Source organism: Athene noctua, chromosome 9, assembly GCF_965140245.1.
Source record: "Athene noctua chromosome 9, bAthNoc1.hap1.1, whole genome shotgun sequence".
Classification (NCBI taxonomy): domain Eukaryota; kingdom Metazoa; phylum Chordata; class Aves; order Strigiformes; family Strigidae; genus Athene; species Athene noctua.
The window spans coordinates 4,724,936-4,742,947 of NC_134045.1; the positions used below are offsets into that span (position 1 = coordinate 4,724,936).

Consider the following 18,012-nt stretch of genomic DNA (forward strand, 5'->3'; position numbering starts at 1 on the left):
GAACAGTAAGATTTGGATATTAACAACTCTGTGAAACGCAGTCATGTTCCAAGATTAGCTAAATGCTGAATCATTATAGCTGATTATGTGTCCCAGGAAAGAGGAAGGACCTGCTTGACTTCTCTTCAAAAACTCAAGTGGATAGAACAGACAAGTAGCAGATCACACCATGGCAGGCGAGATTGATGTTATCCACTAGGAAAATCTATATAAATAAACTGAAGTGTTGGAATTAATTGCCTGGAGAAGTTCAGGGAGCTCCATTACTGAAGGTCTTTAAACCAGCCCAGACCCCTTGGTTACCCCTGAGAGCTGCAGCATATTTGGGGTGGGACAAGAGGGTGGGTTAGCCTCATGAGAACCAGCCCAAGCTGTCTTTCTATAGCTAGATGCACCTCTGCTTTTACATCCACATTTGCAAAAGCGGTTCTGTAAACTCAGCCTGAATTTGCAAATAGTTTTGACTCTGATTTTGCCTCTTCAGCTCCCCAGATGCTTTGCTGGAGAGGCTTTCCCAGCGTTAATACACTGCCATTCAAAATGCGCTTTTGACATGTTTCTGACTTTTCAATTTTCAGGGTCTACTCGACGTCGCCATTCCAGCAGCACTGTGAGTGATAAGGCTGTTAAACAGCAACGGCTAGGTATGTAGATGTTCCAGAAGCAGAGCAGTTATCTGCTTCCCTCTCAGGAAGGACCTGTTTAACTTCTTTGCAGAAGCACCCAAGAAATCAACCTCCCGCATTGAGGGAAACTTTTGTTTAGTATCTGCATCAACTCTTAATGCAAGAGGTTATAAAATACACAGACAACAGGACCTGGCAAATAACAAGAAACATCAATTTCCATTTTAGAGATATGTTAAATCTACCTGAGGAGAAGGGATACAGATGGCTTAGTCTAAGAACTCCCTTAAAGTGTGATTCGGTTTTACGTCATCCCTGTATTTGCTTTTTGTAACCTAACCAGGAGACATACTGACAATCTAAAACCCACTAAAGGCTTCACAGTTTCTCTAGCACATTAAAAACTTGTATGATTTCAGCTCACTGTAAAGTAGAATGAGTAGAATAAAGTAGAATAAGTTAGAGTGAGGAAAAAAAAGTGAACTGAATGGTTGAGTAATGACATAAGGCAAATTCCAGGAAAGACTGGCTAGCCTGAGCAGACTTGTGTGGCAGACTTGTGTAACACCAGTGTCCACATCCTTTCCTTCATCATCTGCCCTTCTTTACGCATTTCTACCTCTGCTTTTAGCCTTACAAACCCCGTGGTCCAGCAATGCCCAGTGTCTGGTGGGGGAACACAGGGAGCATGGCAAAGCTGGCAGCTTCAGCTGGGTTAGAGTCAGTCTTTGAAAGTTTGCATACAGCAGAGTTCTCGAGGAGGTACTTCCAGGAGAGCAGGTATTGTCTGTTGTCAAAACTCAGCAAACTTAACATCAGTGAGGACAGGTTTTTTCAGAAGGTGTTGAGTGCCCTTAATTATCACCACTGTTCTCTCTTCAACAAAGAGATGCTGATCTCAGATTCTCAGAGCAAAAGCTATGTCTGTTCTGAGGTGCAGAGAGCTGAGCACGTGTGGCACAAGGCTTGCATGGGTGAACAGGGAGCAAGTGGACAGGAATTATATACATAATACAATACCTAATTCTCATCTTAAAGAGAAAATAAGATTTAGTTTTTATATGAAGCTGTTTCACCTTTTCCCTGAATTTTACTCTTCTTTGCCCCTGTGCAAAAATAGGAAAAATTATGGGTTATTTTCATGTGTTCAAACTTTGTCATCTCTACTTAGCTCTGCTCAGGGCCATTGTTTCTCTCTGTGTAAGTGGTAGTATTTTGGATTTGTTGTGGCTCAGAACTAACTTTTTTGCCCTCATTGTGACTCTGTTCTCTTCTCTCTCAGATTCAGCTGAAAAGTACCGGTATCTCCTCATCGATTCTATCTGCCAGAGATATGGAAGCAGGAGAGCAGCTGGAGCAGCAGCACAGGAACAGACTCAGCCACTGTCTTTCAACCAAGCCTTTGTCAACCTTGTAATTCGGCAGAGCAAAGCCTCCCCCTTAAAAGAGAGAACAGATAAACCCCAGGAGGATGTGGCAGGTGCTCCTGAACCAGAAGGATGTGCAGATACAGCCTTGAAAGTGTCAGACCTGTTTTGTAGTGTGGGCCGATCGGGCATGACAAAGGTGATCTTTTTGTTTGGTAAACCAGGCACAGGCAAGACCATGCTAATGCACAGGATTTGTCAGAAATGGGCAGAAGGTGTCTTACCTCAGTTTCTCTTCACTTTCCTGTTTGAGTTTCGGCAGCTGAACTTATTAAAAAGAAAATTGACTCTGAAGGAACTTTTGTTTGACCTGTTCCTTCAGCCAGAAGACAGCCCTGATGCAGTGTTCCAGTACCTCCTGGAAAATGCCCGGCATACGCTGATCATCTTTGATGGGCTGGATGAATTTGCAGCTAACATGGACATGTCATCCTCTTCTAAGGAAGGCCCAGCTCTCACCTCCCATATGTCCATATCTAAGCTCTTTGCAGGCCTCTGTCACGGGAAGCTCCTGCCTGGCTGCACAGTGTTGGTTACCAGCCGACCTAAGAGACTACCTGACTTCCTATTAAACACAGTAGATCTACTAGCAGAAATTTGGGGCTTTGACTATGAGAAGGTTGAGGAATATGTCAGCCACTATTTTCGTCAGCATTCATTCAAAGAACAAGCCATTGCTCACCTGAAGAACAACACCAAGCTCCTCAGCATGTGCCTCATCCCTGCTCTGTGTTATGTTGTGTGCACCTGTTTGGAGTATTTGCTCCTTAAACATCAGGTGAGTGTGGAGCTTCCTCAGACTATGACACAGTTTTATATCAAAATGCTTCTCATCTTCATAAATAAACAGCAGGGAGAGAATGCAGGTGGTGAGGAGACTCAGCTGAACTGTAACAGGAAGGCCATTTTGGGTCTATGTGACCTTGCACTGAAAGGTCTGGAAGATAACAAGCTTGTATTTTATCTTGGTGACACTCCAGAACATGTGAAGGAGTTTGCTTCCTTACATGGATTGCTGACGGTCTTTGAGGTGAAGACGAGTGGCACTTGCCCAGAGGCTGGCTATGCCTTTGTGCACTTGAGCTTGCAGGAGTTTTTCGCAGCACTGTGTCTCATGGTAAGTAAGAAGGTGGACAAGAACTACCTGAAGAAGAAGTTCTCTTTGAAGTCAAAGTGGATTTTAAAGAATGAGGCAAAGACCGAGTTCATGGAGAGTTTTCACATCTTTCTCTCAGGCTTGTCATCAAAAGAATGTAGGACATTTCTCATGCTGCTAGCTGAACAAGATGAAGCTTGGGTGCAGGATAAGCAGGACACAATCCTGCAGTCTCTCAAAAAACTGGCAGCCACTCAACTGACAGGGCCTAAGGTCATTGAGCTCTGCCACTGCACGTTTGAAACGCAAGACCTCAAAGTAGCCCAGCATATTGCGAGCCTGCTGAATTTCAAGTATGAGTTTAAAAACTTTAGACTGACACCTCTGGACATGTCAGCTTTGGTTTTTGTCATAAACTCAAGCCAGGATTTGACTCGTTTGGATTTCACAGGATGTCTTGTGGACGTTGACTGTTTGGAGATTCTGGCTGGCTGTAAAAATGTAGAGCACTTGAGGTAAACACTGAGTGCTATGAGCTGGTGGGTGGAGAGAAGGGCTAAGACGTTGGAAGGGCAAGCCTAGTATTTGTTTTAGAAGGGAGAGAAAGAAGATGTGACAAATTCTGATCTGAACAGCATAACTTTGATTCTGAAGAAATTTATGAAATAACTTATGAGTGATTGAAGGATTTTAAGGTGATAAATCAATTCTGGCTGTATTTTTGTATGTTTTTTTGTTCTGATTAAAACAGTCAAACAACAGTGTAGTTAGTGTAGTAGGTAAGAGAGAAAATGATAGGCATTTCTTGACAATACAAAGGCAGGGCAAATCCTGCAAGCAAATGAGAAAGTTGTTACCTAAGTGAAATCATAAACCAGATGAACAGGAGGTGACAGCTGCACTCTCAGGTGCTCTCTATCAGTGCTTTGCTGTAATGCTGAGAGAACTTTTGAGATCCTGTTGTGGGATGGGTCTCATGTGGTATTTTTGTGAATGACTTAGAGGAATATCTGTTAAGTTTGCTAATGTGGAGAAGATGGGGAGCAGCCAGGGTGAGTATTACCTTGACCTGAAGGGAGTAATGTTGTCTGCTGTGAAACAGAGGAGTAGAAACAGGCATGGAAACTGCTATTCCTGGATATCGATATTGTAAACAGGACATTAATGGATTGTTCTCTGACTCCATTAAGAACAGGAATACCATTTAATTTTTTGTTAGGAAAGCTTTCTGATGATACATCCTAACTCTAAATTGCAGACACAGGGCAGTGCATGGAATCCTCTACTTTCAAAGAGCAGATTAGGCAGATGCCCAAGGATGGATGGGCTGTTCCCTTGCATTAGGAGAATGGAACAGGGGATTTTGGGGGGTTCTTCCTCAGCTTATACACACTCCTGTCTGTACCTGCTTTCGTTTATGGTCCACAGGATGCTAGCACTCTGAGTACTGACTCTTGGAAGGGTGGGCAAAGGGCAGTGGCACCCCAAGCATTTCAGCTACTGCCTGTTTCTTGCACAGAACCTGTCTAAAGAAGAAGCATGGCCTCAGGCGTGTTCCTGATGACTGTGGGATGTGTCCATCATGCCACCACACCTCTGCAGCTTTTTTCTGGCTCCCTCTGGTTAGGGGAAGGTGGCAGGGCAACAGGGCCATAAGCAGGTTTCTGCTCTCATTGCCCCTAGACATACTGTGGGAGATATGCAACACAGGGTGCTTTGCACCAATACATCCCATAATCAATCTATTCTGCAACTGATTCAAAGGAGAGCTTGTGTGCATGAAAGCTTAACTGTTGTTTTTTCTAACACCACCAGTTCCTTCCATAAAAGAGGTACTTTCCCTGAAAACCTTGATTTTTATATTTGGACAACTCTGACTACTCTGCAACGCAAATTTAAAGTATCTGGCCTGAAATCTCGTAACTCAGCAGCTCATCACATGGGAGCTGTTAAACCCTCTCTGTTTGTATGAGCTTGGCTTGCTCCTGTGTGACCTCCCTTGTGTCCAGGGTCCTGACTCTGGTGGGACATGCAGTAGGCCTGACTGTTCACCTGTGACAGCACTTACACATGGTGTCACTGTACCGAAAGGCAGAAATCATCTCTTGAGGTATTTGCAGTTGATGTGCAAGTTTAATATTTTATTAAAAAAAAAAAAAGTTTGAAGAGATAAAGATGATCCAAAAAAAGAGCATGACACTGTGGTCATTAAGAAAGAAATACAGTGCTTTGTTTTTTAATCATGTTTTAACCTGCTCTGTGGGCTAGCTTATTTCAGGTTTTGTTGTGTTTGTGTTTCTTCCCTTTTTTTCATGTTTTAGCTTTCGTAGTAGGAAATGTGGTGATGACTTTGCTGCTGCTCTTTCAAAGAGTTTACAAGGAATGAGGAGCCTGAAGAACTTAGAGTAAGTCTTTGCTTCTAAGGTCAGAGCCTTCTCTCTATCTATCCTCTGTTTTTATCTTGCAGTTTAATTACATTGGCTCACTCAAGGCTGATCTGCTCTGTGCAGCACTGTATAGAATAGAGTAACACAGTGCTCTGCAGGGCAGCGCAGATATGTGTGGCTCTTGTTTTATGCTGGTATCAAGAGGAGTTTTGCATTGCCCTGCTTGAAAAGGAGTATAAAGTTGGTTGCAGGTGGCAGAGTCAGGCCACCTTATCTCGGTGTGGTGGGAGTTTGGCACAGGCACACATCGGGTACAGGCTTGCCATGCGCTGCACGGAATGCTAGTCCTCTTCTTGCTTTGAATGATTGTTTTTCCAGGTTGACAGGTGGGAGCATCACAGCTGAGGGGATGACTAGCTTGGTCCAGGTTTCATCACAGTACCTCCAGCTTGAGGAAATAAAGTGAGTGTGTTGTGGTAACGATCCTCAAATCAACCATTCATTCCTTGGGGGCTTGGGGTACTTAATGAGCATTAACCTGTGTGCAGCTTGCAGGACAATCAGATACGGGATCCCGAGGTGAAAAGGATGATGGACCTGTTTTCCAGAATGGAAAAGCTAAAGAAAATAGAGTGAGTGAAAAATGACTTAAAGCTATTGAAAATGGTAGTCACTATGAAGCCAAGCATAACATCAGAGAGAGTTTAAATCCTTGTCAGAGCAGAGTTGCTGAATGTCTCTGTAAGGGATGACATTTGCTCTTAGAGATGCCAGTGGGGGACATGTGGAGCACTAAACTGAAGCACAGACATTTAAGGGCAAGCAGGGCTGTTCTGGAGACCTAGCTCAGTTTGAGAGAGACTCAGCTCACAGTTCCTACCCGAGTGTTTTAAAATAATGTCAAGGGAGTCCTGGCACCACTGACACCTCTCCAGGAATTCTATAATACAAGTGCTCAATTTGATGCCTGGCATAACTTTTTACCTCTTCTGCCTCCTCCCCTCTGTTCCCCTTGCTCAGGCTCAGATTGAGATTGATGTCTGCATAAGGGAGGATGGCTCCATCCTATGCAATTTTCCCAGCCTTTTTTGTTAGCCCTCTTGTGCTGTACTCCTAACACTCCTGTAACAGCACAGTGCTGAGTGAGAGGGACTGGCCACTAGGAAAACTCCCAGCACGGATCTACATCCTTTTAGGTGGAGAGAAGCAGCCTGATTTGTGAAGGGATTTAAAGCCTTTGAAAAGCTAGCAGGGGCAGTTTAAGCAGCAGCAGGCAGAGCAGAGCAGAGCTACAGCAAGTATTGGAGTCTCCGTGTAGTTTGCATTACGAGATGGATAGCCACAAAGCTATGCTACCCCTGCAGGAAGTCAAAGCCACAGCACTGCCTGCCTACCCCAGCTAAAAGGCAGTGACTCTGCCTTTAAAGGTCTTCCACGTACCCCCAGGTGCAGACAGGTGAATCCAAAATACCTGCAGTTATTGCTGGATTACATCCAGGAGTTCATTACTGGATTTCAGCATGATTAGAAGTGCTTAAAAGCATGGCAGAAAGAGGGAGGAAAGGGGGAATGTACCTGTTCTTCTGCTTTCCCAGGCACACTGGGTAACAGCTTGTGGGAAATACCAGCCTGTTCCCAGTGAAGCAGCTTACATGGAAACGTTCAGAAGCCAGTGCAATTTGTAAGCCTAATTCCTTCACACATTTCTATTACACACCTACGGTGGTGCTGTCATGGATGATTCCTTTGAGGCTCACAGGAATGGTCCTCTGTGGCCCTGAGAACAAGCAGAGGATTTGTAGAAGCAAGACCTTTTGTCTCATATTTAATGAGGTTCAACAAGTAATGAAACAGAATAACTGTGCAATTAAAGAATAACTCCTCAGAGGTTGCTAATATTGTGCCTCCAGGAATGTTTTAAATTTGAAGGTTTAGACCACACTAATATGTCATACTTAAATTGGATTTGTTATAACAAGTTTAACTGCACCGTGGGTCGGTTGTGTAATCATACAGGTATATAGTACATTCCCTACCTAACCCCAAACTGGTTAATTCTTCTGTTGTACATAGAGGAAGTGTCTCTGATTCTAAATTCATGTGAGCTATAGCTTGCAGAGAAGAGCTATGATCTGATAGTGCTTTTGTTGAGTCCTAAGTGCGAAATTCTGAACCTTTGGAGGAGTCCCCTAGCTAAAAGAATGTGTGTGTGCTTCTGGGTGTTTGGGTGCAGAGCAGAGAGTATTTGCATGACAAAAAAGGGTGCTGTTTGTTCCAGCAGCTGAGGTTGTGCTTTTCCTCATGTTCACAGTCTGAGCAACAACGATCTTTCCGTGAATGCTGTTCTCATTTTGGCCAAGGAAGTCATCGCCTGTCAAAACGCTACTGAACTGCACGTCAGGTAGCAATGCATGAGGGCTGTTACAAAAGCAAATATGTTGTCTCTTTAGATGCTGGCTTTTTAAATGGACGCTGTTTTACAGCTTAGTTGTTGGATAATCAAAGTCACCAAAAATTAATTTTAATCCTTTTTGTTTTCAGTTTGAAACAAGATTTGAATTCATCATATTATGGACTTCCTATTTTCATTTTTTTAATAGGTCATTTTATGCTTGGTTTGTAAGTTGATTTTCAGGGTGTAATATTTGTTATTATATAACAGAATTTAAACTTGCCTTTAAGCTATGCAATATATCAACCAGGAAATTTTTTACTAACTAGCATAAATTTGTTAGTTTACTGAAAAGGTGGGGATTTAAGTAGCTCTTGCTCTATGTTCCTTTAAATTACAGGTCTTGCTGTTTTCGTAGGTCCAGAATGACAAAGAAAGAGTAGAATTTTTAAATCCTAGCTCCTATGATTGTCTTACTTTGTAAGCTTAACAGGCCAAATTAATCCATGGTGTAACTCAAGGGAAGCCAAATTGCATACAGATTTTTCTTATTTTTCTTCCTGGAATGAAGTTTCTACCGAACTCTTTCCCACAAATTGCTGATCTTGAAAAAATCCGATAAATTCCAGCCCAGTCTTCTTAACTGTGTTACTGTCTTGTCTGTACTGCAGCCTCAGTTCAACACGAAGGGTGTACTACTGCCCTCTAGCCACATGGCTGCTCGGTTGCTCACCGTTCGCAATGTGCTACCATAGCACATGTCAAGGCTCTCTTTAGCATACAGGCAACAGTTTTGGTCCTTACAGAGCACCTCTAAAGAGATGGTATCCTTCACCTGTGTCCTAACACTGGCTTGGATCTCTTTTTCAGGAAGGACACTGTGATTATATATTTTTCTGGCTTGTCTGGGAAGGCTCCAAGGTAAGAAACTGCATTTGGTTTTGTGCTATATTCAGAGTTAATGCTGATTCAAACCATCAGCTTGGTGTCACTATAAACCACTTCAGCAACAGAACTGGTTGCCTCTGCCGTTGCATCTGGCAGAGCTGGATCCACCTGAGCAAGACAAAAGGTGACCAAAATAGGTGGTCTTTGCACAGAACTACCAGCCAGTTCCACGAAGGCAGCACAGCGCCTTAGTGCCTGTGTAAGCTTCAAGTGCTGCGTTTCTATTGCCAAACTGCTGAAAAACAGTTTAATGTGAGGGTAAATGTAGGAAAAGACTTTGCTCTTTCACTGGCTGGCTCCTGTGTTCTCCCTGCTTGTGCATACTTTAGAGGGAAGGATGAATTTCACCTTAATTAAGAATCTACAAAGCAATCTCTTGTTCCCTGACAGGGAACTCGCTTTGCTCTGTGTCATGCAGCCCTCGAGGGACCTCACAATATTTATCGCATGTGTAAACTGACTCAGCCTGGCCCTGAGTCAGATAGAAACTGCTCCTATTCAGATGCCTGGACAGTCATGCTGTGCTCTTGTAGGCAGCCTGGCACGGGTGGATGTTTTTATCCCTTCCTGTGGTGGCACAATCCCACGTGAAGGCAAAACGCCCTTCTTCTTAGTAGTGCCTTTGAACTGGAGCTCAGTTATCAAGTTGATCACATACACAGTGAAATCCCAAAGGGACACCTTCTGTACTCCCCATCTACTGGTGGAGCTCTTCTGGCTCTTGAAAATCACTTAACCTTGCATGGAGTGCTTGGACAGAACACAGACCTCGTGGTTTCTTCCAGAAAACTTGCAGAAAATGCTAACCAGCACCCAGGTCCTCATATTTTGTGAAGGCATATTAAAGGCCAAATATTTTGCTTATTTGCAGGTCATTGGATTTGAGGTGGAAAGAGAATAAGGAATGTGTAACTCCAACTAGATTTGTGAAGCTATGGTAAGAGAAGGCATTGAAATTCTTGCTGTTGAGTGATTTGCAGTTGACAGGTCCTACAGAAGGACAAGAATAGCAGCTGTGTTGGTCCTTAAGGACAGCGGGAATTTTCACATACGAAAAAGTTTGAAATAAACCTGAATCAGTAAATAAAAACAATAGAAATCCCTATCTGGCCCAGCCAGTGGCTTTATTGCTTGTGTATTGGGCTCTACAGCCTTAGGGCAGAGTTCCCTTGATAATGCCCATGTTGCTATATATATTCTTACAGCTACCAAAGGCACGAGCCATATAGTTTCCTTTCTTGCCTGGGCTTCTGAAGAGCATACTGGCTTTCTCAAAATAGGAGATCTCCAGCATGTTGCCTGAGCATGCTAAATCTGGGAAATGGCCCTCCCTTACCTCCTTCTCTTTTCCTCACCACTCTGCACAACAGGAACATCTGTCCGCTTCTCGTGGATGGCAGTGCCAGGCGGCTCTGACACAAGGTGTTGTGCCTGCACAGCACTCTGCAGGTGCATCCCCCTGCACTCTCTTTGCAGCATGGGCTACAGAGAGACAGAGTAACGTGGCCAGGATTGTGTGGAAGAGCTAAGAGTAAAGCCTCCCTCTCTTGGTACTGCTGCTGTGTGCCGTCATTTGGAGAGGGACACCAGAAATGCCTGGGCCCCACTGTCACCTCACTGCTCATTAACCCTTCCTGTTCACAGCTTGCAGAATCGCAGCCTGTCTTCCCAACATGCGAAGGAGATAGTTGCCATTCTCCAGAGATGTCCCCATCTCTCTGAAGTGGAGTGAGTGCCTCTTTTCCTTCCTGTTGAGTGGCTGTAGGTGGGTGGTGGGGAACAGGGGAGGTTACAGGCAATGAGACATGGGGACAGACACCAAGAAAGGGTCCCAGCACTCTGTGTTATGTCTGGTGGGATCCTGGTTAGGGGTGTTTGGTGAGGTTCAGCAGGAGATGAATGCTGAGCAACCTTTGATTTTTGTGACCACTATAACCAGAGATGCCAGTTACAAGCAGACCCTCCTACCGAAGCAATGCTGCACGCGGGAGGCAATATGGAGCTGGCCCAGAGGCATGGCTCCTCCAGCAAATCCTCTGGGCTGGTGAAGGGACAGATTGCTTCTGTGCTGTCCCTTTTGTCTTGTAAAGCCATCCAGCTCTGTTGGGAGCGGAAGAAGGCAATAAATCCACTTCGTAACCTGCACATTAGAATGAGTATCATCCCTACCTTATTTACCTATATATGAGGCCACCTGGATTTGACTGTAAAGCTTTCCTTCTAGTCTGTCTGCCCTGTAAAATGCGGGAATATTTGTTGCAAGGTAGTTCAGTCCAGATAATGTCTTGAATTTAGGTACACCTCAAATCCCAGTTTTCTAGCTCACTGATCTGAACTGGGCTCTGGAAATATTTGTCATCCAGTGTTTTCTGCCTTCCTTTCTTCCTTCTAGGAGGACAGTAAACGTGCACTCGTTTGGTGTCTGGTTTTGTACTCCCACTTACATTTTCTAAAGTCAGATGATTTGGGGGATAAAGTATAAATCATGTTGTCCTAGGGATAAAACTCTATGTCTGAAGTTACTTCATGCAGAGATAAGTAGGGAAGATTTATCTAGGACAGAAGAACAGCCCAAATAAAAAGCAATTGTAGGAAAAGGAAAGCGATCAGAGTTTGAGAGCTTTGGTGTTTATACTATTCAAAACAGTCCCCACTAACTGGAAAATGCCTCAGTTTATCAGGTAACAAGCTTGGAGATGAAGGCTGCAGTTGCCTGCTGGAAAGCCTCCCTTGGCTATCAATTTCAAAACAGCTGGAGTAAGTGTTGCCTTGTACAAAACCAAACTGCCCTTTTTTCTTGACCCTGACAAGGATTGTACAGAGATGCTGAGCAGGGATCCAGGAGGCAAAGGCCTCACCCAGACCAGTGCTAAGAACCTACTTAGAGCGCTCCTAAGGAAGGATGAGACTCAGCCCATGAGACTGTTCAGGCTGGTCACTGAGCATCATGCACGGAAGCTGGTCTAAAAGCATCTGAAGTGCTAAAGTGCCCTTTCATTAAAACCCCTTCCTCAGGAGTAGCAGTGCTGTGTGTTTTCCACCATGCCACTTCTGAAGTGAGATGGATTCAAACACGCAGCACACTGATGACCATTAGGACAGTCCTGTGTGATTTCAGTGACCAGCTTGTTGCCTTTTTTATCTTTCTTAGTCTCAGCCAAAACCACCTCTCTGTTAATGGCATTTGCAGCCTGTTGAAGTCTGTAAATACCTGCCAGAAGATGATGGAGGTACAAATCAGGTATGTAGACCTTGAATCATTCCTGAAGTTAATATAATAATATAAAAATCTGAGAGTTAGGTTCTGAGATTTTTTCACCCCTCTCAGAAGTGGAGCAGGTAAAGAACAGATCCAAAGCCAATTACTAACACTGATGCTTGGTAATACATGGCTGTAAGCTGATTTTAACTGATCCATCAACCAGAATTTAAGAAGGTACAGAACTGTGTGACCTTTCATGCGTGGGGACAGTATTAGACTCTCTTGCTCTCTGCCCTGGGAAGTTTTGGTAGAGGATCTCCGTGGAGTATGAGAACTGGTGACATCTCCTGGAGTGGAGTTGGAAGTCCTCTCCTATTACTTTCCCTTGGAAACCCCCTGGAGTTCAAGTGTAACAGTTTTGTCTGCACTGTCTCTAATGATTCAGAGAAACTGAGTCATCTGATATTGCACAGTTTGATCCAACCAGTATTTAAAACTAGTGGAGATTATTTTTTTCTTGCTTTGGGAGTGTTTTAAGTGATTGGTGTCACCGAACAGTTTTGCAGAGCAAAATCAAGCATTCTTAAAACAAGAAGTCCTGTAAATAACTAAAATGTGGCATTGATTGATTCCTTCTCTTCTTCACAGCCTTTGTCATGAGACTGCAGTCCTGAGGTTTACAGAAGACAGAGAGTTTTCTTCCCTTCTTCCTAGGTAGTGTGGCGTGTTCTCAGCATCTCATTTAGTTCTACATCCTGTTTAGGTACCACAGCAATTCTTGTCCCCCCTCCCGTCTGAATCTAAATGTTGTACTTTCTCCTGGTTTTCTTAGCCACTTTGGAAGTTGTCCACTGCCTTCTATAGTGTTTGATTGCATTCCATATTTCCAGGGGACATTTCAACCCCCAGCATCCTAAGCAAAGCAGGCTGTTTAATGACAGCTGTGCTATCTGATAATAGTGAACAGTAAAAAAGCCAAGTAAACCCCACACCTCCTAAACAAATTCCAAAAAGATCCACAAATCCCTGCATGTTTAAAACCATCTAGTTCACTACACTAAGCCTTCTGGATCATGGTACTCCTAAATCAAAGTAAGTTTGGAGTTCTATTCTTTCCCTCAGAAAATTGTGGTCAAAACAGCTCAACCCAAATGTTTTGACTGAGAAATGGTTTTCTGTTGCTCCTGGAGCTGTAGGCTCATTTATTTATGCCCTTGTTCTCCATGGACTGAGCCCACTGTAAAATAGCATTTCCCACAGTACACCTGCATCCCACCTCCCCAGCCAGTGAGGAAGAGCAGGGCTATCATGAGATGCAACCCGGTTGTGGCTATTGCTTGGAAGGGGGTGACAGCCTGAGACACATGATCTGTGACTCCTTTAAGGCACTAAGTGACATTTCAAACTCCAAATATTTTAGGATTTGGACGTTCCATTTATTTATGGGTAGTCAGTTTTTCTAGATGTGGACTCTTTTCAAAAAACATGTTTAGGCAAGAGCTGAATTCTCCATGAGACTGTAGCTTAGATGAGAAATCTCTTTTCCCTTTCTCCCCAGTTGCCTGCATACTCAAATATTTGGCTAATCACTGAAAGAAAGAAGAGCTTGTTATTGGCAACATATGGGTGTGGGCTAGAACCAGGGTAGCCCCAGGGACCTGCCAAATTGCTGAAGTGTAAGTGTTTACCCTTGTCTGGTTTTGTGCTCGCTTAGGGAAGAGCCCATGTTCTCTACTGATGACCAACAATATGAAGAGGAAAACCAGACACCTACCTATCCTCAGAAAATAAGGTACCATGGCAGATTTTCATTGTATTTCATGCATGTCCTTTCTCTGGATCTTATAGCTGATGTAACCTGCATCTCCAAGTTTGTATGGTGAATCACAAGAGATCTGGTAAAGGCCCCTTCAGTCACTCATTTGTCCCAGCTTGAAGCACTAGAAGCTCTGTGGTTAGCATCTGTGGAGTCAAAATAGGAGTCTACAGGAGTCAAAATGGACTGTGGGTTGTGTCTCTTACAGAATTGGAGTCGTAATTGTGCAGTTACTGCGTAGGCTCCCATGTGGGAGCTGGGGGAGCTGACGGTGACAGAACTTGTGATGTTGGGGGGGTTCTCTACTGATATTTGAAGAAATGACCCATGTTCAGATGTATATCGGATCGTGCTCTTACTCCACCACAGAGTGCACCTGTCTCTTTTGCAGGCTGCAGTGAGAAAGGAAGAAGTTGTGCCTTCTAACCAGGATCTAGTTCTTTGTTGTTGTGCCACATATTTTCTTTACCTTGTCTTTTTCTTCTCTGTTTGCAGACAAGAGCTGAAAGTACAGATTATAAATTGTTGCAGACAAAGAAACCAAAACCCACAAGATATTTGAAGGGTTTTTTTTAATTTCATTATTATCTCATTTATTCTCTGGTTTTCTGAAGAAGTGAAGTTTACAATCTTGTTTTCAACCCTGAAGTCCTGGACTACTGATTTCTCTTTCCCCCTAGACTGACAGACAGTAGTTTTCAAGCCAGTGACCTGAAGAAGCTGTTCGCAGTCCTGAAGGAATGTAGCAGCATCTCCGAGTTGGAGTGAGTCCTTCTTAACTCTTATGGTCTTTATCTGCAGCTCTTTGGGATACTGAGAAACTGCCACTTGTTTTTTCTGCAGTGTTGCATAGAGAATGTGGCAGAGACATATCCTTAAGAAAGGTTTAGCTTTACATGGGCTAATATCCTTTGCCAAGGAGACATACAATTCTAGTGCTCTCTTAGAACAAAGTTTGCAGGTCATAAATCTAGAAAGGTGCTGTTTGGTCACTTAGCCTGACTTCAGGTATTACAAAAGCTGTAAAACCTTGCCCTGTCATTTTTGCCTTTGGGCCATTTGGGAACAAAGCTGCAGAGGCTGAGGGATCCTACCCAAATCCAGTGTGGGAGCCTGTGTGGTATGCAAGGACCTTTAGCACCAAAGCACTTTCTGCTGTTAACGCTGTGTGTGGGGAGTCATCCTGTTTGCTAACACCAAGAGGTGAGCAGACAGGCCTGACAGAAAGGCTAAGCCAGCACAACCCCCTGCATCTAGGTTCTGAGGACAGAACAAGGACCTGCACTAACCTGTAGTCTGTGTACCACCACCTGAGGGCTGGCTGTGTCCTTAGGCCTGGCAGCCTTTAGAGCAGATTTTCAGCCTTTGCTCTTTTTAAGCAATCATGTCTGTTGATCTCACATGGTCCATAGCACACTGTAATCCTTAGGCTCTAATATCAGAGCCCAGTATCCTTCTCCAGGACTAACCCTTGGCTCCTCTGCTGGGCCTGTCCAGGTTGATGATTTTTCAGAGGTGTGGACTTTTTGTCCCTGGTAACTGCATTAAAAAACACTGTCAGTCTAGAGAGGTCACTTGGTGGACATGAGAAAATTATGAGCCCTGAGCTAGACTTTTTGCTATCCTCTGTTGTTAAGTCCTGTCTCTTGTTTCTCTGTAGACTTCAGTTGTAAGTGGAGAGGGGCAGTGCATGTGTTATTTTGATTAGGGTGCCCATGTCCTGCTTTCAGAGCTCTTGTTACTAAGAGCTGATTGTGCCTATTTTATTTTAATGAAAATTAAATCCCTTTCTTTAAATCCTAGCCTGTCAAGTAATTGCCTGGGAGATGAGGGACTTCTGCAGCTGTTTCAGTTCCTCCCAAATTTGAAATTGTTAAGTTCTCTCAAGTGAGTAGCTCCTGTTTCTCCTTACTCATGGATAAGTTTTCATGGGAGTAGTGGTTGTGGAAGCTTAGTCCACATTTGGGAAGGGCTTTTCAGGATCAAGTGCAGTTATATTCTGTGTCTGTTGAGGGTCCAGTGTGCTGTCTGGTCTGTCTCCACCTCTAATCCAGAACAGATTGACTTCACTTGAAGCTTGACTGAGATGAGTGCCTGAGAGCCTCTGTGTACTCCATGAAGGAGATGGGTGGTCTTGTGTGCAGGTGTGACACCTGATTTCTAAAACAGATTGAGGTTTTTGTCAGACCACTGAATTTTTCCTCTCCTGGTTCCTCATTGGGAGGGAGAGCAGTCCTTCCTCTCCTGAGGTGGGCACCTTTGGAAGATAAATGCTGGGGAGCTCCAGCTTCAGCTGTGGAATCTGAATTCAGCTGTAATGAGTGGCTTATGCTTATTAGGCTATTTTACTTGGCACTCCCATTGAAAGTGTACTGTACCGGACTGTAGTTAAGTAGTATAGCACCATTCTGCTTTATTGGAAGAGTTATTTACTGTTCCCATTTGATTAATTGAAGTGTTCTCAAGACAAGACTGTTCCAGTTCCTGACAGTCTGCAGCTTCCCATCAGTGCAATGAAATACACTGCTGTTATTTATCTTTTTTTTTTTTTTTTTTTTTTCCCCCAGCATCAGGTACCCTGCCCACGGGCACACGAGATACTGTCATAGACCTCATAGGCCTGATCATGATCTTAATTAGTGTGTATTTTGTACTGCCACAACTGTACTTATAGCCAGAGAGTTTTTGCCTCGAATTGGTGTCTTGAATATAAGGAATTCCATTTCTTATGGTTAATAAGAAAAAACTTGTGTGGTGAGGTTGGTCTGTCAGCTAGGTTGCCCAGAGAGACTGTGGATTCTCCATCATGTTAAAAACCCAGCTGGACAATATCCTGAGCAGTCTGTTCTAGCCTAACCCTCCTCTGAGCAAGAGAGTTTGACTAGAGCATCTCCAGAGGTTCATTCCAGCTTCAATTATTCTGTGATTCTCTGAACTCTGAAAGTGATGAATGAATTTAAAAAATACTGGAGTGAGTTGTGTTTGCAGAACTGTAGTTGGAAACACAGGCAGAAGGTGGCAAAGAAGTGGTCTCTGAGTGTGCTGGACAAGGATCGCTATTATTGAGTGACATAGTGTGAACTGTTAGTAGTTTTGCTTGCAACAGCTGATTTAATTTCTTCTTTCTGTAGGTTTAATGACAACCAAATCTCCCTGAATTCTGTGTTTTTCTTAGCTCAGTCTTTACCTACATTGGAAAACATTAAAATGATGAACCTCAGGTATGACCAGGAGTATTTTTCTTATTTTTTGGTATTTAAAACCTCAAGCTATGGTTTTTGAAGAGTAATACAGGAGCACATGTCTTCAAACTCCATCCTAATTGTGGGTTTTTTTTGGTTACAGTTTAGGACACCCGCAGGTGGTTCATCTAACCTTTTGGGAAAGAATCAGGTAAAATCATACCCACTCATCTGTCTAAACCTTTCAGACTCATCTCTTAAATAGATACTGATGTGTGAGTCCCTGAGGTGTGACAGTTAAAGAGCCATTTGGATCCAAACTCCAGTCAGGGTTGTGGAGGCAGGGTGAGCTGTTTCAGGGTTGACTGACTGACAGTGGCCTGAGGGTATGGAGCAGACAGCTGTATCCAGCTGCTGACCGGGGCTGCAGCCACCTCCCTCCCTGGCCAGCGCAGAGCAAATGCCCAAAGTGCTGAGTGGGTGCAGAACTCCCTGGAGGATGAAAGGGATGGTAAGACCCTTTTTTCTTCTGGGGATGACGTGAATTCTGGCAGGTGGTGAGAAAAGACAGACTGAAGTGTGAGGCCACTGCCACCACCTCACCCTCTTCCCCAGCTGCAGCATGGGGAGTCAGCTACACTGGGGCAATAACATCAGCACAACTCATGGGGTAAACTGTTCTTTCCTCAGGGTCAGAAGTACCAGCAGAGGGAGAAGTAGTTTCCTGGCTCATCCCAACTATGAAGCAAAAGGACAGTGCTTTCGGTATGGCAGCCCCAGCTTTGTCACTCAGGAGCATGGGGAGAGATGGCTGTGAGGGTCCATATCTGTAGCGTAAAGTGTGGAACAGACCTATCCATCCAGCTGTCTCTTCAGAGAGCGAGCTGTCTTGTGCCCTGCCTGCCTTTGGGGGCAGACTGTCCTCTGCTTGTATCC

At 44.0% G+C, this 18,012-nt stretch overlaps 1 protein-coding gene across 1 annotated transcript in view; it reads left to right on the top strand.

Annotated features, from left to right (window-relative positions):
* Positions 1–18,012, top strand: part of NLRC5 (NLR family CARD domain containing 5) — a 47,140-nt gene that overhangs the window by 6,463 nt on the left and 22,665 nt on the right. Inside the window, exons 4-21 of the mRNA XM_074913479.1 lie at positions 579–644; positions 1,909–3,664; positions 5,471–5,554; positions 5,915–5,998; positions 6,085–6,168; positions 7,848–7,937; positions 8,799–8,849; positions 9,748–9,813; positions 10,521–10,604; positions 11,550–11,633; positions 12,028–12,117; positions 12,727–12,792; positions 13,793–13,870; positions 14,575–14,658; positions 15,698–15,781; positions 17,026–17,115; positions 17,240–17,287; positions 17,767–17,841. Of these exons, the coding sequence (XP_074769580.1) occupies positions 579–644; positions 1,909–3,664; positions 5,471–5,554; positions 5,915–5,998; positions 6,085–6,168; positions 7,848–7,937; positions 8,799–8,849; positions 9,748–9,813; positions 10,521–10,604; positions 11,550–11,633; positions 12,028–12,117; positions 12,727–12,792; positions 13,793–13,870; positions 14,575–14,658; positions 15,698–15,781; positions 17,026–17,115; positions 17,240–17,287; positions 17,767–17,841 (3,064 nt within the window). The remainder of the gene's footprint in view (positions 1–578; positions 645–1,908; positions 3,665–5,470; positions 5,555–5,914; positions 5,999–6,084; positions 6,169–7,847; positions 7,938–8,798; positions 8,850–9,747; positions 9,814–10,520; positions 10,605–11,549; positions 11,634–12,027; positions 12,118–12,726; positions 12,793–13,792; positions 13,871–14,574; positions 14,659–15,697; positions 15,782–17,025; positions 17,116–17,239; positions 17,288–17,766; positions 17,842–18,012) is intronic.